Source organism: Electrona antarctica (genome assembly GCF_951216825.1).
Source record: "Electrona antarctica genome assembly, chromosome: 11".
Lineage (NCBI taxonomy): Eukaryota > Metazoa > Chordata > Actinopteri > Myctophiformes > Myctophidae > Electrona > Electrona antarctica.
Genome location: NC_136792.1, coordinates 5,654,165 through 5,675,593, shown reverse-complemented (window position 1 = coordinate 5,675,593; position 21,429 = coordinate 5,654,165). Strand labels below are relative to the sequence as shown.

General features: G+C 41.0%; 1 protein-coding gene and 3 long non-coding RNA genes across 4 annotated transcripts in view; 3 read left to right on the top strand and 1 right to left on the bottom strand.

Annotated features, from left to right (window-relative positions):
* Nucleotides 1-2,000, bottom strand: part of LOC306932537 — a 148,713-nt gene extending 146,713 nt beyond the window's left edge. The window contains exon 1 of the long non-coding RNA XR_013791116.1: nt 1,807-2,000. This is a non-coding gene — a long non-coding RNA (uncharacterized lncRNA). The remainder of the gene's footprint in view (nt 1-1,806) is intronic.
* On the top strand, nt 38-769 carry LOC306932543. The gene is made up of 3 exons (XR_013791121.1): nt 38-169; nt 295-423; nt 719-769. It is a non-coding gene; the product is annotated as an uncharacterized lncRNA (long non-coding RNA).
* Nucleotides 815-1,597, top strand: LOC306932547. The gene is made up of 3 exons (XR_013791125.1): nt 815-878; nt 1,351-1,394; nt 1,555-1,597. It is a non-coding gene; the product is annotated as an uncharacterized lncRNA (long non-coding RNA).
* A 699-nt stretch (nt 2,001-2,699) lies between the features above and the next one.
* Nucleotides 2,700-5,990, top strand: LOC306933007 (uncharacterized protein; the record flags this gene model as incomplete). Its single annotated transcript, XM_079514977.1, has 5 exons — nt 2,700-3,338; nt 3,813-4,391; nt 4,443-5,544; nt 5,651-5,725; nt 5,962-5,990. Coding segments are annotated over 5 exons (2,424 nt in total), but the record flags the coding sequence as incomplete, so codon positions are not given.
* Between the last annotated feature and the right edge of the window lie 15,439 nt (nt 5,991-21,429).

The following is a 21,429-nucleotide window of genomic DNA, read 5'->3' as shown; positions in this document are numbered from 1 at the left end:
CTCTGGAAAAAGGTGGATCCCAAAAACTATTATGAAGCGTGTGTGAAGGACTCCTGTGCCTGTAACTCTGGGGGTGACTGTGAGTGTTTCTGCACAGCGGTGGCAGCTTACGCTGCTGCCTGTAACATAGCTGGAGTGTGCGTGAGGTGGAGAACTCCCAAAGTCTGCCGTGAGTCTTTGTCCTTCTAAGAAATGAAACACATAAAGCATCTGTCATTGTCATTCTGTTGTATTGTGATACACTGACCATAACAGAGAGGGTGTTTGCTGTTGTCTTGTCTCTGTCCTACACAGCTCTGTTCTGTGATTATTACAACCCATCTGGAGAATGTGAATGGCACTACGAACCCTGTGGTAAACCATGTATGAAGACATGCACAAATCCTTCAGGATTATGCACCAATCCGATACCAGCTCTGGAAGGTATGATGTATACATTTATGAAAACAGAGGAAGTACGATAACATAAAACTAAATGCCAGAGGAGAATTCAAGTATAGTAGGCAGAAAAGTAGTTAAAAGCAAATGTTAATACAAATGAGGACAATAAGTAGAAGTCCTGTTTCACGGCTCAAGTTTGTTACAGTAGTTACTGATATGGTAAATGATCAGGGTTAATGTAATAAATATAACAAAATGTCAGAGATCCGGATGTGCAATGTTAACTCATATCCATTCTGTATTGTTCTATGGTCTCCACGGAATAATGTCAACATAGGGTGCTACCCACGATGCCCTCCGGAACGGCCTTATCTGGAAGAATCTACTATGGAATGTGTGCAGATGAAGCAGTGTGGCTGTTATGTTGATGGGAAGCATTATAAGGAAGGAGAGGACATTCCTTCAGACACTCCTTCAGTCCAGAACTGCCACACATGGTATTTATGTAGATGTAATTCTGTAGAAAGGCTCAATTAACTACACATACAGTGAGAGATCGGTGGAATGTCTATTGTGTGCCAAAACTCCCCAAATGGAAATAAATCAACCAAAGTGAGGGATTCAAATTCATATAATATGTGCAGATTCTATGCATAAAATCCAATGTATGAAATTGGGATACATGTATTTTCATTCCTCAGCCGACTCTGTGCTCCCATACATTAGGCAAAAGAGCTGAGAACATGAAAACCCGAAATGTGTTTAATTATTCAAATCTCCAAATTAATACAAAAGAACAAATTAAATATAATTGAAACTGTCCACTGCTACGGTAAATGTTCTAAAACAATAACACTCCACTTGACATGTGTGCTTTAAAAGAGAATAGTAGTATGAATACAATTGGTTATCGTATGAATGTGATTCAATATTCATGAACTAAACTTCTCTTAATCTCTATGTTTGAAGTTCTTGTGAATCCACAAAAGCGATCTGCACCTATGATGTCAAGGGTAACTATTAATCTGATATATTTATAATGTAATATTATGACTTTAAACATATTTACTATAAACATGTATCAATAACGTGTGTGTGTGTGTGTGTGTGTGTGTGTGTGTGTGTGTGTGTGTGTGTGTGTGTGTGTGTGTGTGTGTGTTGTTTCTATTCCAGCCTGCTATTGTTTGTACAAGGGGAATAAATATGAATATGGAGCAACAATCTACGACACACATGATGGAGATGATACTTGTATCACTGCAACCTGCGGAAAGAATGGAAACATTACAAGGGTCATGAAGCCATGTGCTACAAGTACTACAACTACACCAACAACTACATCTGCCCCAACTAATACACCCTTTATCTTTAGTACCACCACTATTCAAGCTACTACTACTAAGCCAACCACAACCACAGAAAAACCTCCAACAGAAAAACCTACAACAGGAAAACCTACAACTACGACAATCACAGAAAAACCTCCCACAAAAAAACCTACAACTACCACAATCACAGAAAAACCTACAACAGAGAAACCTCCCACAGAAAAACCTACAACTACCACAATCACAGAAAAACCTCCAACAGAAACAACTACCACAATCACAGAAAAGCCTCCAACAGAAACAACTACCACAGGAAAACCTACAACTACCACAATCACAGAAAAGCCTCCAACAGAAACAACTACCACAGGAAAACCTACAACTACCACAATCACAGAAAAGCCTCCAACAGAAACAACTACCACAGGAAAACCTACAACTACCACAATCACAGAAAAGCCTCCAACAGAAACAACTACCACAGGAAAACCTACAACTACCACAATCACAGAAAAACCTCCAACAGAAACAACTACCACAATCACAAAAAAGCCTCCAACAGAAACAACTACCACAGGAAAACCTACAACTACCACAATCACAGAAAAGCCTCCAACAGAAACAACTACCACAGGAAAACCTACAACTACCACAATCACAGAAAAACCTCCAACAGAAACAACTACCACAATCACAGAAAAACCTCCAACAGAAACAACTACCACAATCACAGAAAAGCCTCCAACAGAAACAACTACCACAGGAAAACCTACAACTACCACAATCACAGAAAAACCTCCAACAGAAACAACTACCACAATCACAGAAAAACCTCCAACAGAAACAACTACCACAATCACAGAAAAACCTCCAACAGAAACAACTACCACAATCACAGAAAAGCCTCCAACAGAAACAACTACCACAGGAAAACCTACAACTACCACAATCACAGAAAAACCTCCAACAGAAACAACTACCACAATCACAGAAAAGCCTCCAACAGAAACAACTACCACAGGAAAACCTACAACTACCACAATCACAGAAAAACCTCCAACAGAAACAACTACCACAATCACAGAAAAGCCTCCAACAGAAACAACTACCACAGGAAAACCTACAACTACCACAATCACAGAAAAACCTCCAACAGAAACAACTACCACAATCACAGAAAAGCCTCCAACAGAAACAACTACCACAGGAACACCTACAACTACCACAATCACAGAAAAACCTCCAACAGAAACAACTACCACAATCACAGAAAAGCCTCCAACAGAAACAACTACCACAGGAAAACCTACAACTACCACAATCACAGAAAAACCTCCAACAGAAACAACTACCACAATCACAGAAAAACCTCCAAAAGAAACAACTACCACCATCACAGAAAAGCCTCCAACAGAAACAACTACCACAGGAAAACCTACAACTACCACAATCACAGAAAAACCTCCAACAGAAACAACTACCACAATCACAGAAAAGCCTCCAACAGAAACAACTACCACAGGGAAACCTACAACTACCACAATCACCGAAAAACCTCCAACAGAAACAACTACCACAATCACAGAAAAGCCTCCAACAGAAACAACTACCACAGGAAAACCTACAACTACCGCAATCACAGAAAAACCTCCAACAGAAACAACTACCACAATCACAGAAAAACCTCCAACAGAAACAACTACCACAATCACAGAAAAGCCTCCAACAGAAACAACTACCACAGGAAAACCTACAACTACCACAATCACAGAAAAACCTCCAACAGAAACAACTACCACAATCACAGAAAAACCTCCAACAGAAACAACTACCACAATCACAGAAAAGCCTCCAACAGAAACAACTACCACAGGAAAACCTACAACTACGACAATCACAGAAAAACCTCCAACAGAAACAACTACCACAATCACAGAAAAGCCTCCAACAGAAACAACTACCACAATCACAGAAAAACCTCCAACAGAAACAACTACCACAATCACAGAAAAGCCTCCAACAGAAACAACTACCACAATCACAGAAAAACCTCCAACAGAAACAACTACCACAATCACAGAAAAGCCTCCAACAGAAACAACTACCACAGGAAAACCTACAACTACCACAATCACAGAAAAACCTCCAACAGAAACAACTACCACAATCACAGAAAAGCCTCCAACAGAAACAACTACCACAGGAAAACCTACAACTACCACAATCACAGAAAAACCTCCAACAGAAACAACTACCACAATCACAGAAAAGCCTCCAACAGAAACAACTACCACAGGAACACCTACAACTACCACAATCACAGAAAAACCTCCAACAGAAACAACTACCACAATCACAGAAAAGCCTCCAACAGAAACAACTACCACAGGAAAACCTACAACTACCACAATCACAGAAAAACCTCCAACAGAAACAACTACCACAATCACAGAAAAACCTCCAAAAGAAACAACTACCACCATCACAGAAAAGCCTCCAACAGAAACAACTACCACAGGAAAACCTACAACTACCACAATCACAGAAAAACCTCCAACAGAAACAACTACCACAATCACAGAAAAGCCTCCAACAGAAACAACTACCACAGGGAAACCTACAACTACCACAATCACAGAAAAACCTCCAACAGAAACAACTACCACAATCACAGAAAAACCTCCAACAGAAACAACTACCACAATCACAGAAAAGCCTCCAACAGAAACAACTACCACAGGAAAACCTACAACTACCACAATCACCGAAAAACCTCCAACAGAAACAACTACCACAATCACAGAAAAGCCTCCAACAGAAACAACTACCACAGGAAAACCTACAACTACCGCAATCACAGAAAAACCTCCAACAGAAACAACTACCACAATCACAGAAAAACCTCCAACAGAAACAACTACCACAATCACAGAAAAGCCTCCAACAGAAACAACTACCACAGGAAAACCTACAACTACCACAATCACAGAAAAACCTCCAACAGAAACAACTACCACAATCACAGAAAAACCTCCAACAGAAACAACTACCACAATCACAGAAAAACCTCCAACAGAAACAACTACCACAATCACAGAAAAGCCTCCAACAGAAACAACTACCACAGGAAAACCTACAACTACGACAATCACAGAAAAACCTCCAACAGAAACAACTACCACAATCACAGAAAAGCCTCCAACAGAAACAACTACCACAATCACAGAAAAACCTCCAACAGAAACAACTACCACAATCACAGAAAAGCCTCCAACAGAAACAACTACCACAATCACAGAAAAACCTCCAACAGAAACAACTACCACAATCACAGAAAAACCTCCAACAGAAACAACTACCACAATCACAGAAAAGCCTCCAACAGAAAAAACTACCACAGGAAAACCTACAACTACCACAATCACAGAAAAACCTCCAACAGAAACAACTACCACAATCACAGAAAAACCTCCAACAGAAACAACTACCACAATCACAGAAAAACCTCCAACAGAAACAACTACCACAGGAAAACCTACAACTACCACAATCACAGAAAAACCTCCAACAGAGAAACCTCCCACAGAAAAACCTACAACTACCACAATCACAGAAAAACCTCCAACAGAAACAACTACCACAATCACAGAAAAGCCTCAAACAGAAACAACTACCACAGGAAAACCTACAACTACGACAATCACAGAAAAAACTCCAAGTACCACAACCACAGAAATACCCGTAATCACAGAAAAACCAAGTACCACAGTTAAAGCGACCACAGAAAGAGTGAGAACATGTAAATGCAATTACAAGAACCAGGAATTTGTTCAGGGTACGTAAAAATGTTCCCGTAGCGATTGGCACCCATGGCTTTATTTCACATATCTTTTAAATCAGCATAGTGTAAGAATTAATGTTTTTTCCTTCTCCCATAATAGGAGCTATTATCTATAATGCAACTGATGGTGATGGCTGGTGTTACTTTGCCGTCTGTGATCCCTATGCGTGTACGGGTAACATTACAAAACACAGTAGACCATGCCAGTCTACAACCACAACCACAACAAAGATCACCACTCCTGTAGTAACCACTCCATCTGTGGATTGTTATTACCTAGAGCCACCATTAAAGGTATTCAAGCACGTTCATGCAAATGTGGAACAAAAACAATACTAGAGTTGAATGAACACCATTCATTTAGTACTGATTTTGTGGTTTTGAATGTTTTTATTTACCCTCTTTGATTAGAATGGACAAACGAGGGAATCAGGCTGTAAAATAGAAGAATGTTCATCTGGAAAAGTAATTACAGCATTTAAGACATGTATAGATACACCAAAACCCACATGTTCAAATGGACGTCCACCAGTCAAGGTCTATGATGATGATGATGGCTGTTGTTTTCACCATGAATGTCAATGTAAGTTCATATCAATACTAGATTTTATCCTAAATCTACCAAGAAACGATATGTTCTGCTTCAATGTGACCTTTAATGCTTTATGTTATTATCCATCCAGGTGTCTGCGATGGCTGGGGAGATCGTCATCATATTACATTTGATGGACAATCTTACAACTTCCAAGAAAATTGCACATATGTTTTATTTAAAGAAATCGTTACAAAATACAATCTGACTGTTCTTATTCAAAATGAGAATTGTTATGAAAATGTTACATGTGACCGCTCCTTGATCGTACGCTACAAACTGCATGAAATTATTCTCACACAAAAGAGTGGAGAGGCGACTGAGAACAAGGTAAATAATATCACGGTGAACTGCACTAAATACTTGTGGAATTACTCTAAATAGACAATGAACTACTACATTTCAATCTAATTAACTTTTCCCCCCCAGGTAATTGTCAATGGCAAGCGTGTAATCCCAACCTTCTCTAATGATGACCTCATCATAACAAGTACTGGAATTGAGATGCTGGTGAAAATCCCAGATATTGAAGGCGTTGTAAAGTTCAAAGGACTTCGGTATAGCATCAGACTGCCAAACTCCCGTTTCCACAACAACACAGAGGGACAGTGTGGTGAGATACCGCTTGAATTACATTTGCGTTGAGGAACAGTGAGGGGGTCATGTCATGTGATAAATGTTATATTACTGGTAAACACATAAACATCTGTTCTCTCTGTGTTTCCCTCTCTCCACATGAACTGTCCTGACAGGCACATGTGACAACGACAAAACCAATGAATGCAGATTACCCGATGGTCAGATCATTACTGACTGTACTGAAATGGCTTATAAATGGCATGTCAGAGATAACATCACTGCCAATGCGACAAATACTTATTGTGAAAAGCCACCTCCTACAACCCCAACCCCCAGCACCACCCTACCGCCCCAATCGACCCCTGCTGGCACAACGCAACAATCGACCCCAGGGCGCACAGGCCCAACACAACAATCGACCACAGGCCAAACGCAACAATCGACCACTGCAGGTCAAACACAATCGACCACTGCAGGCACCACACGTTTCGGCACCACTGAACGCCCAATTGAATGCGTGGGCGAAGTCTGTAAAGTCATCATGGGCCCGTAAGAAGGAATCAATCATCATGCTAAATCGTATCTGTGTAATGTAAGTCACACACTAACATAAGTGTACTTTATTTGCACATGCAGGGTTTTTAAGGACTGCCACGAAGTCATTTCACCAACACCATTCCATGACGCCTGTCAGGATGATTGTTCCAAGCAATTGATCGTGAAGACCTGCAGTAGTTTGGAGGCATACGCTGAAGAATGTGCAGAAAACAACATCTGTCTTGACTGGAGGCATCTTACATTTGGAATGTGTGGTATGAAGGTTTTGTTTGTTTGTGTCTCATAAAGTCACAATACATGTACAGAGTTAATAATAATATTCAGACTAACTGTCTACATGTATCAGCTTGATTCTTAATCTGCTTCTTCTTGTTTCAGAATCTAAATGCCCCAAGGGCCAGATCTACAAGGCGTGTGGTCCAACCTCTTCACAAGCAACATGTAATGGAAGGTACCTGCTGTAGTCATTCTTTTAAGATTAATTTCTTTAGCATTTTGAAGGCAAACATACAGGGATGACATGCAGTAACGCACCTTGGGTTTGGATTTGAACGGGGTTCAGTGTTATGAAGCACTATAGCTACCGGTATATGAGCTCCTAACCTCGCGTAACCAGGCTTTCCACCTCGGAGGAAAGCCTGGTCTGTGTTACAAAATTGCCGTGTGAACCGGTCTGGAGCGGATTATCTCGCTACTGCGTAATTTATTTATTGAGTTATACCAGTAGAACTGGCACTTTGGAATGGGGGGTCAGATCAACATATCCGCCTGGGTGACAGCAGACTGCTGGGCGAGCGCTGGCACTTTGGCATGGGGGGTCAGATCAACATATGGAATGAATTTTGTACTGGCCATATATGGAGCGTCTCTTGAGTGTACAGGGTTTGATGAGGTCAGATCAACATATGGAATGTGAGCACATGACGTAGAGATACTGTGTATTGATTTGCGGGATTTTTCGAAATCTGGAGGAGTAGTAGCAAAACATGTGTTATACAAAGGTCGGCCTCCTGGTGGCGCTATAACAGGCCGTTCAGGAAAATAAGGTTCATGTGTGTGCAAAGTTTGGCATGGATCGGGCCAACGGTGCCAGAGATCAGCTGGTAACGGACGGACGGACGGACGGACTGAGTGCAAAACATACTCTCCCCATACCTTCGGCCTGGTGGAGACAATAATGCAGAGACCCAAGGGGGATAGCACCCTATAGTGGCAGATGTCAGACTTGGTGATATTACATTAGTAGTTTTTATTTTCTGCTGTACACAACATTAAGTGATCTCCTGATGTTAGTATCATCTTTCTGTCATGTATTTCTTCTTCTTCTTAGATACAATGAAAAGAATGTGGCGAACAAGACACAAATTTCTGCGTCTCGGGAAGGATGTTTCTGCCCTGAAGGGACTGTCTTGTTCAGTTCAAAGTCGAATGCCTGTGTTTTTCCAGCTGTAAGTCCAAATATTTACAAAATAGGATATGTTCTTGAAATTATTATTATTATTATTATTATTGCGCAGTTAACTATTGAATGTACGCCTAAGGGCGAGAAGCGCCTTACTGGTTATTATTATTATTACCCTTATTATCATTATTATTATCATTATTATTATTATTATTATTATTATTATTATTATTATTATTATTATTATTATTATTATTAGTGTTGTTTTCTCAATGAGATTAATCTAACCTTTGTATTCTATCAGGTTGTACCGGTCCGGACGGCAATCCTAAAGAGGTAGATGTTACGTGATTTTTACCTCTGTTTAAATATTTCTGCCATTGTTTAATAGTTTAGTAGTAATAGTGGACAGACAGACAGACAGACAGACAGACAGACAGACAGACAGACAGTAATGGTGTATGATGACAGCCTAGGTTTTGTTAGATCTTCTGTTGGTACTAACATTGTTTCTGATCAAGGTGGGTGACACATGGAGGAGTGATTGTAAGCAGTGTACTTGTGATGAAACCTCAATGAGTGTTGAGTGTGAGCCAGTGGCTTGTGCAACCCAACCATCTCCTCCTAGATGTGACAAAGATGGAGAGGTGCTGGTCAACGAAACCAAAGACTGCTGTCCAGTATCAAAATGTGGTGAGTTGTTTGTATGACAACATAAAAGAATAGAATTAAATTAGACAATCCTTTCCAGAGTCGTGGTGTTAATGTAACCCACAGAGTATACAATACTAAAGTCACAGTATTTCCAAATATAAATCTTTATTTGCTCGAAATAACAAATTTGAATTCTATAAAAGCCCACATGATGAAAATATTCCTGATGTGCTACAATGTTCTACTTTGATGGTAATCATATATACGTGATCTTCCTTCACCCACAGAGTGTGATAAAACAAAGTGTTCAAATCGCACACAAAAGTGTGCAACAGGGTTTGAAATGACCGTAGAAGACTTACCCGACAAATGTTGTGACTCATTTACATGTAGTAAGTTATTTGATTGATTCTGTATTCTGATTCTGTATTGTTATTTTCATTGATATTGACTTTGATGATGATTATGTCAGGAATGTGAGTGTTTGAATTCATTTGAAATATACAACATTATGCTTCTTCTCCAGAACCCAAAAAGGTTTGTGTCTACAATGACACTGAATACAAGGTAAGCCGTGATGTCGATTTGTGAACATTCCTAATCAAACATTTGCAATACAAACAAGCTACAGACAATGCTCATTGGAATAACTGTATTTTGATACATTTAAATATCTGTCGGACAAAGGTAATGAGCTTTCCATTCTGTCACAGACAGGTGTATCCATCCCATCCCAAGACATTTGCAAGAATACAATTGTAGTGAAAAAACGGATAACATCACATCTCTGAATGTTATCGAGTGTGAACCTATAAAATGTGACACCAACTGTTCCCAGGTAAATGTGCATGACATTAATAACCTTCTGCTCAGTATTGGATTGGGATTTTCTATTCATTTTTCAAATCACAATTTTTTTAATCAAAAAAGCAATCTTTAATTGCTTTTGCTTTTATCAAGGCTATAAATCACACCTCTTTCACACATAACTATGCACTGAATCTCTGTATCTTAGCTATCATCTGTATGTGATCATGTGCAGAATTGGTCATGTCAGACTGCTTGTGAAACCATATTTATTCTTACAATAATGCATGGTGTTGTTTGGAACTGTATCAACTGTTAACAGCTTAAACAACCATAAAATGACAGGATCAATATAATTTAATTTGAATATTGTTGATGATGTCATCAGCAATACATGCTGTCAGGAGATACAACAGATATATTAAGTATATTAATCGTTTACCCGCCAGGAACATAGGAATATTAACACGTAGAATCTTGTAGCCTGCCACAAACGGAAAAGCCGTTTTAACAGCGATGTATTCATTAATGCATGTTTTAATACGATCGTATCGAAATCTACCGTCCGTTAGCTTTGTTATGCTTCTGACACAATGGGCGCGGCCATTTTGAAAATGCGCGCGCATCCACTAACATTGCCGGCTCTGTTTTCAGACGGCTTTATCTCACAGAAGCGACATTGCAGAGGACGCTTTGTCCCAGACAAGCGTTTTCAACGGCCTGTAGCATGCGCTGTGATACTCGCGGTCCACTTTTTCCACCACCGACCGAGAGAACGAGCACCAGCTTCGTCAACACACACGGAATGGTTTCATAGTAAAATGCGATACGGATATTTGGCTCTTCAAAGTAAGTGTCACGCGTGATTAAACCATGGCAATACGCAATCGAGGGATTAATTAATGGCGGCAGGCTTAAAGGCATCACATTCATCTTCTTAATAATTGCATTGATTGTTGATCCCCAAAATATGCTGTTTTTCAAACAGGGCTTCAAGTATGAAAATGTGACAGGACAATGTTGTGGAACGTGCAAAAAGACCAGCTGCATTGTTCTTCTACCAGACAACACATCTTATGTTATTGAGGTGAGTTCAATAGAAAACCATTTGAAAACACTTAGTTTTACTAGTTTCCAACAGGTTGTTGTTGGAAATGTGTTTTATGTTCCATCAAACCATATCATGTCTTTTAAAATGTAATTAATTGCATCCTCTCACAGCCTTCACAAACCTGGTCTCCACCAAACAACAACTGTACAAAGTATGAATGCGTCGCAGACCAACTCACAGTCCTTGAACAGAAAACTGAATGTGCTGAATATGATCCCAGCAACTGCCTTCCAGTGAGTAGCCTATATCTGGATACTAGCTTCATAACAACTGCCTTCCAGTGAGTAGCCTATATCTGGATACTAGCTTCATAACAACTGCCTTCCAGTGAGTAGCCTATATCTGGATACTAGCTTCATAACAACTGCCTTCCAGTGAGTAGCCTATATCTGGATACTAGCTTCATAACAACTGCCTTCCAGTGAGTAGCCTATATCTGGATACTAGCTTCAAAACAACTGCCTTCCAGTGAGTAGCCTATATCTGGATACTAGCTTCATAACAACTGCCTTCCAGTGAGTAGCCTATATCTGGATACTAGCTTTATAACAACTGCCTTCCAGTGAGTAGCCTATATCTGGATACTAGCTTCATAACAACTGCCTTCCAGTGAGTAGCCTATATCTGGATACTAGCTTCATAACAACTGCCTTCCAGTGAGTAGCCTATATCTGGATACTAGCTTCATAACAACTGCCTTCCAGTGAGTAGCCTATATCTGGATACTAGCTTCATAACGTTTTATAAGAAAGGAATTTTGTATTTGTGAACGCTCAGGCTTTTCAGGAACATTGATCTTTCATCTGCAAGATTGAAGTGAAACGTGACGTTAGTCTTCATTGCTTGCAGTAGTAAGAAGCTGTAGTCAGTAACCAATAGTAACATGGCGTTTTATCTGATGATTTCAATTTGTATACAATTTGTATTACAGGGGACAGAAAAATGGGACAAGAAAGGCTGTTGCAAAACATGTAAGAATTCATTAACATTTGTTATGCTGTTTTTTTAACTGGTGTTTCCATTAATTTATAGTAGGCTAAAATGTTTCTAATAACTGTGGCTTTGTAATGTGTATGCATAGACTTGTAAATGTAAGAGACTGTTATCAGTTATTGTATTCTTTCTCTTTGATAAATATTACCTTGTATGTGCAAACCAGGTACCAAGCGTCACAACTGTGTACATACGAACGAAACAACCATCGTGGAGGTTAAAAAGGAACGACCTACAAGTCGACCCAGCAGTTCCAGTGAAACTCAAACTGTCACTGTTCCTACAAGTCAGTTCATCGGTTCCAAAAAAACTACAACTGTGGCTGTACCTACAACTCGGGTCATCGAAGGAACTAAAACTGTCCCTGTACCGACAGCTCAGTCCGTAGGTCCTGAAGGAACTAAAACTGCCGCTGTAACTACAGCTCAGCCCATCGGTCCTGAAGGAACTAAAACTGTCTCTGTACCTACAGCTCAGTCCGTAGGTCCCGAAGGAACTAAAACTGCCGCTGTAACTACAGCTGAGCCCATCGGACCCGGAGGAACTAAAACTGTCCCTATACCGACTGCTCAGTCCGTAGGTCCCGAAGGAACTAAAACTTCCGCTGTAACTCCAGGTCAGCCCATCGGTCCCGAAGGAACTAAAACGGTCTCTGTACCTACAGCTCAGTCCGTAGGTCCCGAAGGAACTAAAACTGCCGCTGTAACTACAGCTGAGCCCATCGGTCCCGAAGGAACTAAAACTGTCCGTGTACCTACAGCTCAGTCCGTAGGTCCCGAAGGAACTAAAACTTCCGCTGTAACTCCAGGTCAGCCCATCGGTCCCGGAGGAACTAAAACTGTCTCTGTACCAACAGCTCAGTCCGTAGGTCCCGAAGGAACTAAAACTTCCGCTGTAACTCCAGGTCAGCCCATCGGTCCCGAAGGATTTAAAACTGTCTCTGTACCGACAGCTCAGTCCGTAGGTCCCGAAGGAACTAAAACTGCCGCTGTAACTACAGCTGAGCCCATCGGTCCCGAAGGAACTAAAACTGTCCCTGTACCGACAGCTCAGTCCGTAGGTTCCGAAGGAACTAAAACTTCCGCTGTAACTCCAGGTCAGCCCATCGGTCCCGAAGGATTTAAAACTGTCTCTGTACCTACAGCTCAGTCCGTAGGTCCCGAAGGAACTAAAACTGCCGCTGTAACTCCAGGTCAGTTCATCGATCCCGAAGGATTTAAAACTGTCTCTGTACCTACAGCTCAGTCCGTAGGTCCCGAAGGAACTAAAACTGCCGCTGTAACTACAGCTGAGCCCATCGGTCCCGAAGGAACTAAAACTGTCCCTATACCGACTGCTCAGTCCGTAGGTCCCGAAGGAACTAAAACTGCCGCTGTAACTCCAGGTCAGTTCATCGATCCCGAAGGATTTAAAACTGTCTCTGTACCTACAGCTCAGTCCGTAGGTCCCGAAGGAACTAAAACTGCCGCTGTAACTACAGCTGAGCCCATCGGTCCCGAAGGAACTAAAACTGTCCCTATACCGACTGCTCAGTCCGTAGGTCCCGAAGGAACTAAAACTGCCGCTGTAACTCCAGGTCAGTTCATCGATCCCGAAGGATTTAAAACTGTCTCTGTACCTACAGCTCAGTCCGTAGGTCCCGAAGGAACTAAAACTGCCGCTGTAACTACAGGTCAGCCCATCGGTCCCGAAGGAACTAAAACTGTCTCTGTACCGACAGCTCAGTCCGTAGGTCCCGAAGGAACTAAAACTGCCGCTGTAACTACATCTGAGCCCATCGGTCCCGAAGGAACTAAAACTGTCCCTGTACCGACTTCTCAGTCCGTAGGTCCCGAAGGAACTAAAACTGCCGCTGTAACTCCAGGTCAGCCCATCGGTTCCGAAGGAACTAAAACTGTCCCTGTACCGACAGCTCAGTCCGTAGGTCCCGAAGGAACTAAAACTGCCGCTGTAACTCCAGGTCAGCCCATCGGTTCCGAAGGAACTAAAACTGTCTCTGTACCGACAGCTCAGACCATAGGTCCCAAAGGAGCTAAAACTGCCGCTGTAACTACAGCTGAGCCCGTTGGTCCCGAAGGAACTAAAACTGTCCCTGTACCTACAACTCAGTCTGTCGGATCCAAAAAAACTGGAGCTGTCACTATCACAAGGCCGCTCATTGAGTTCAACAACACGCAAGCTGTCACTGAACCTACAGCTCGCTTCAGCGCTTCCACTGAAACTAAAACTGTACCAGTTGGTCCTGAAACTCAAATTGTTGAATGCAGATCAACAGTTCCAGTTGAAATGACATCCTGCGGTGGTAGCTGTCCAACATACTCAATGTAAGATTTCCATCTATTCTAGGATTTGGGATTGGGGTTTCATGGGAGGGATTTAGGCTATCACCAAATCGGCATACATTATTTGAAATTCTTCTCAAGACAACATCGTATGCATTTTTCAATGCAAAATATGCCAACAAATGAATCCATTTGCTAATAAAAACAGGATGGCAGTTCAAGGTCTCAGTGTAGCAATGGAAATTCCTGAATGTGTCAAACTGACATATTGAGCCTATGACACAGTGTGGCTTCCCCCCAGTAGGCTACCTTCACATTCAGTAGATCCTGTGATCTTTTGTGGCCAGATGTAATTTATTGGGGTCTAGTAGGACTATAGTAAATAATAAAAAAATAAATCGCCATAATATTTTGTAAATAAAGATGTATTTAGCCCCATGTTCGAGCCCCCCCTAATAGCTAAAATTGCTAAAACAAAAGAAAGCAGCAAATGAAAAAGAAAATAACACTCATCTTTTACTTTCTCTAATAACAACCTAAAACATGAACCTTAGTTGAAAAAAACTAAAGTTGTCCTTTAACCTAACTAAGGTTATACATTTGAGCGTACATGACTCAGTAGTGGGACAATTTGTGTGCTTGCTCCTAAAAGCATATTTGTTGCAGAACACGTTTATGTATTTGTTCTTATTTATTTAATTTTCTTACCTATCTTCCCATGGTTAAGAAGGTACTTTCTATATACCATATTAGCAACTGTCCAATATTTGTATTTGTTGATTAATACCTTCATTTCCAGCAACTCTACCACTAACACTAACACTGTTCTTCTCTTGTCTCTAAAGGTATTCAACAAAGACAAATGGCTTAATGCACAAATGCACCTGTTGTCAGGAGATGGCCACCAGCACGAAGGAAGTAGAGTTGAAATGTGCTGATGGCACGACAGAGATGTACTCTTACACTGTCATTGAAAAGTGTGGTTGTCGTGACCTCAAGTGTGAGGATTTGGTGTGAGCAAATGTGCTTCTATTAAAGATGGAGTGCCACAATTTTTGTATTTTTCCAGTTTTTCATGTGTCTATGAGGTGGCAGTACTTCATTAGACACCCTGGAGTCGTTGTTATGTGCAATGGTGTATTAACTTTGTATTTAGGGTTTCTTCCTGGATGCTGAACCCCTGACAGATAAACGGGCCAATGAAATAAACAGAAATATAGTGACATCACATTATCAGCCCCTCCCCTAACCCCTCCCCCTTTATCAAACTACAGCTGTGGGTGCGGCTTCAGTTCAGGTGGATCACCACCCACCAGGCAAACCAGGAATACTTAATGAACTGGTGGGCGTGTCCACATAAAAGCATGATTTTAACAAATACTATACACATTTTGGAAAATGTTCTTCCTCCTTATATTATAATAATACCTGATGATCATGTTTTAGGGTGGAAAAAAATCATGGCACTCCATCTTTAAAAAAAGCTTTCTGGCCTAGAGAGCCCATACATCCAAACAGAAACGTTCTATCTGATTGCATTATTGCATATTAAACTCACTTTGCCACTCACTTTATGCATGTGCATACCCTCTATTTTCACTAGTTTGGGTCATATGGTATTATATGTGATGTCATGTGGTAGCCAAGTCTATGGACTTTTAATGATTTAATGTGTAAATAAATGTAATAAAGTGACAGTACACACATTAACCGGGCCACTGGGGCCAGGCAGGGAAATCACCTTATCCTGCTCAACAATCAGTATAGTTGAATACTAGCCTCACCACCAGCCTATCCTACAGTAGGCTATATTAACATTGTCTTAACGGAGGGCCGGCGGGCGTATATGGACCTCTGATGTCACGCTCATGTTACCATGCATGACTCAGCCACAGACAGACAGACAGACAGACAGACCTCAAAAAGTAGCTCAGCTACTTTGAGTTAAAATTTTCAGTGTTAAATTGATGAAATATGAAACAAAATATATATATCCTACAAAAAGGTCACATGCCAGCAGAAATATGCCTCTAAAAAGAAAAGAAAAAGAAGATCTGTTGAGGATACTGTTGATGACATTTGATTTGATCGTCATCAATTATATATCATAGATCTGCGGATGGCGGATTTAGCCACGGTTGCTGCGGTTAACCGCAGTTTAGGGTGTATTTGGGTCATTCAAATATATTATAAATTAATATTGGATAAACCGCGGGTGAAATAATGCGGGAAATAAATTAATGGCATCTATCTATAGGCTTATTATAGCTTTTAAAAGGCACAAAATCTCTGTAAACACTATTTAAAATATTATTTGTGTTGGGGTTAGGGATTCATGTTTCAATATAGCACTTGTTTTCAATTATGAAAAATGAAAATTCACTCATTACATAATGAAGACAATGGATAATGATAACGAAAATACATACATGGATACATGGATGCACTTGGGACGTATCCTCAATGATGTATCACAAGGTCATCAGGGTTTAGGGTCTCGCAAACATCATACCCTTCACTCGGGTGACCCAGCCGACTTACATCCCAGTAGCTACCCTCGATCAGACCCACTAGGAAAAGACCAGGGTCACACAATCCGTTGGAACCACTCCGGACATACTCTGCCGGGACTGACTGGGAGGCACCATTCTGGTGTGTGGATGGACTAGGCTCTGTGGGTTGACTCCTGTCCGGGCCCCTTCTATGTCTCACCAGGTCCGCTCCTGCTCTTACCAGGTGCAGCCAGGACCTGTGCGTTGCACCAGACTCCCAGTACCAGACACTTCATTCAGGAGTGGTGTATTCTTTAGCCGCAATGGTTCTGCAGGCTCCACCTGGGCAACGGTGGTACTGCAGGCTCCGCTTGCGGCTCGAATGCCCCTCCTAAAGACCTCACCAAAGGTTTTTTGGGCTTCCTCCTCACGGAGGCTGCAGGCTGGGTTACCAGGGGTGCCGTCTACATTCCGGCTGTCACCCGTCTCTCCGGTGGTCACCAGACATATAGTCTATTCCTATGAGTCACTATCAATAGAATACCTCAGAACAAAAATACATTGCATGGATGCACCTGGGACGTATCCTCAGTGATGTATCCCTAATCCTAATATTATAACACACATAAAAAAAAATTACTTGTTTTTGTTTTTTAAATTGATATAATTAACAATAGTGGTGCCTATGGTGTTACGGGTCAAAATTGACCCGTATACATTTATGACAGGAAAGAAGGTAAAAAGTCATTTATTTTTCATAAACCCAAACTTTATTTTAGTCCTAATAACAAATGCAAATTGAGGACAAGTTTCTCTCTCTCAGAGAGAGATGTAAACATTGAATATAGAGACTATTTGCGCAAAGGTGGCGACAGCCCATACATCCACACAGAAAAGTCTGATTGGATTAAAGCAGAAATAACATGCATTTTAAAACTTCTAGCCGTGGATCAAACAGCACCATTCACCACCTAATCAAAACAAATAATTCAGCTGCTCTGTTTTCCCAGAGTGCTAGCAAACTCGGTGGCTAGGCTAGCTAGTTTCTTGGGACATTTGTGGTCGTAGTGACTACATCTGTCATTAAAAAAATATATTTTTTCAGCGATTTTCTTAGTTTTAAGGGTAACTTCAGTGCTGCTTGCGGAACTCGACTTCGTCTCGTTCCTTACCGCATCACTGTCGTGGCAATAATCACGTTGAACCACACCCTCTCATGTAATATTGCTTAAATATCATATTGTCTGTCCCTCAAACTTATTTCTAATGGTTCAGGTTCAGGTTCAGGTTAATTTATTTTTTTGTCCCCGAAGGGTGATTTGGTGTAACAGCAAAGCATAACAGGCAGACACATGAATCACATAAAACACAGTAAAAAAAAGAACATGGTAGACATAGAAAATAAAAACAGGATGGCAGTTCAAGGTTTCAGTGTAGCAATGGAAATTCACAACAGCGACAAAGTTACCTCCTCCTCCTCCGACAAAGTTACCTCCTCCTCCTCCTATCGTCGTTTAAGACCTGGATAGACACAGTCAAGCACGAAGGAGAATTTAGACCTGTTACTTTTGGCCCCTGGAACCTTTAGGCGAAGGCCGGAAGGAAGCAGCCTGTACTCAGAGCTGAGGGGATGGGAGTTGTCCGTACAAATGGACTTGGCTTTCTTAAGCACCTGGTTTTTAAATACATGATGAAGGTTTGAGCCTCAATCACCATTCTGATATAACCATGACAAGGACTGGTTATAATGACTTTGAAAGCAGTTTTAGCTGCAGTACCACAATGTCCTGAGGTGGTGGGGGCGCTGATATGCAGATTATTTAATATTGGAGTCATTATAATACTGACGCTAGATAAAACCAGGCTTGTTTCCATTCCATGCCAGCTTGGAACATCAACAATGGCGGACATTGTAAACAAAGTGGAAATGCAAATTTGGAACTGAAGACTGAAGAAGAGGAGGAATTAGGAAGTAGGCTGACATTGATGACATCAATGACAACAAAATCAGTTGAGCTGTTCCTGAGAGCAATTTCCATTATGATATGAACGCCTGATTGTTCAAAATAGTTTATTGTTTTGCTCCAAAAACACAAAAGAAAAGTAGAATTTTATGTTATAGGTCCTTTAAACCAGAGGTTCCCAACCACTGGTGGTACTTGAGCCCCCTCTGGTGGTACACAGAGGAGTCGCCCTCTGGTGGTACACAGAGGAGTCGCCCTCTGGTGGTACACAGAGGAGTCACCCTCTGGTGGTACACAGAGGAGTCGCCCTCTGGTGGTACACAGAGGAGTCGCCCTCTGGTGGTACACAGAGGAGTCGCCCTCTGGTGGTACACAGAGGAGCCCCCCTCTGGTGGTACACAGAGGAGTCGCCCTCTGGTGGTACACAGAGGAGTCGCCCTCTGGTGGTACACAGAGGAGTCGCCCTCTGGTGGTACACAGAGGAGTCGCCCTCTGGTGGTACACAGAGGAGTCGCCCTCTGGTGGTACACAGAGGAGTCGCCCTCTGGTGGTACACAGAGGAGTCGCCCTCTGGTGGTACACAGAGGAGTCGCCCTTTGGTGGTACACAGAGGAGCCCCCTCTGGTGGTACACAGAGGAGTCGCCCTCTGGTGGTACACAGAGGAGTCGCCCAAAAATGGAGAAAAGGACAAAAGTGGAATGAAATATTTGTATTAGGTAGTTCTACTGACCAAGCAATTGGTTGAAATAGGCTCTCCAGCCGTGCTGAAATGAGCATGACAGCACACCTAGCTAAGTCATAATCGTCTTGGAGTTGAGAAGGAAGGAGGTTCATCTGCATGCCACCACCAGAGCTCTTAGTATTAATCTTATACATGACTGTTAATGGAGTCTAATATCCATTTAATTTATTTTTATTCAATAAGCAATTTTATTTGCATCAACTTGATCTCTCCTTCTCCTGAAGGACCGGGAAGTCTGGCATTGTGAAATCCATGATCTCAACCGCAGTCAAACAATGATGATGAGTAGTCCTTATGCAAGGATGACAAAATATTTACCTGGGTTTGGTCTCATAAGATTAATAGACATTGTAAAGTGTAAGAGGCACTTTATAGTATTGATTTGCAATAAAACAAAAATCACGTGTGTGTGTGTGTGTGTGTTTGTGTGTGTGTGTGTGTGTGTGTGTGTGCGCATGTGTGTGCGCATGTGTGTGTGTGCATGTGCGCGCACACACGCGTGTGTTTGCGTTGCAGTGGTCAATGGGTGAGTGTGGTGCTCAACAGTGCCACCTTAGGTCACCCAGCAGTATTGCAGCTATTACTCTAAACATGTAGCCTACATACTGTAGGCTACATATATACATAATCTTTATACAATCTCTATACACATAATCGTTATACTGTATGTGTAACAGGAGTCATATAAAACAAGAGGGTTACATATGCACGTGGGTCAGTGACGTGACACCCCCAAAAAAAGTTTTTTAAAAACCTTTAAATAACAGGAATGAAAATGATTTACTTTTGTTATACTCACTTTCATCTTTATGGAAACATATTTTGTTTTTAGATATTTTATTGGAATCAGAATTTATTCAGCATTTTGTTGTACTTGTGCCTAAAATCCTCATATGGTGTGACATGACAATAATTGTTTATAAAATGGAGTACACCTTTCTTAAGTTACTCACTTTATCAAAGTCCTATCATAACTAACCTGTAATCCACTATAGTTTTGTGAAAAATTATTAAATCTGTATATTATTTTCGTAATCAACACTCAATGTGAGGCCCATGTTGTCGGTCTTTCAACATATTTTGTATTTATTGTGACAAAACTTTCTCTAAAATTACACAAATATTTGTGACTCTTCCTGATACTATTTGCTATGTAATCCATGAACATTCATGGTTTCATCATTAATAAGGGTATGATTTTTTTCACTATTTGGAACGTCACACCAAATGATTTAGTGTCACACCGTATGATCATATCTTCATTTTTCAAAGCAAACTGTGTTTTAACCTACCTATTAGTGAGTACTGAACTTTACAGATTGATTAAACAATTACTCAGGAAAAACAGCAACAGGGAAATTGCTTTAACATTGAATAACATGGCAATGACTGAATAAAACAAAATTAAACACATTTTATTGTGGATAGTTGCAGATTTTAGGAGAAACTGTTTAAAACAAATGTTTAAATGGACAAAAGAAACACGGGTCTTTGTTATTCTTTGTTATATCTGTAGGAAAATACAGTTTGTATCATATGGTGTGACAAAAAAGTCATATGGCGTGACAGGCAGACAGTCACACCATTATGATATAGTGTCACACCATATTATGTTTTCTGCACTCAACATAACCTTGAGGCTACTAGCTACACATTAGCATGCTAACAACATGCTAGCTATAACAAAGCAACATAGATTTAC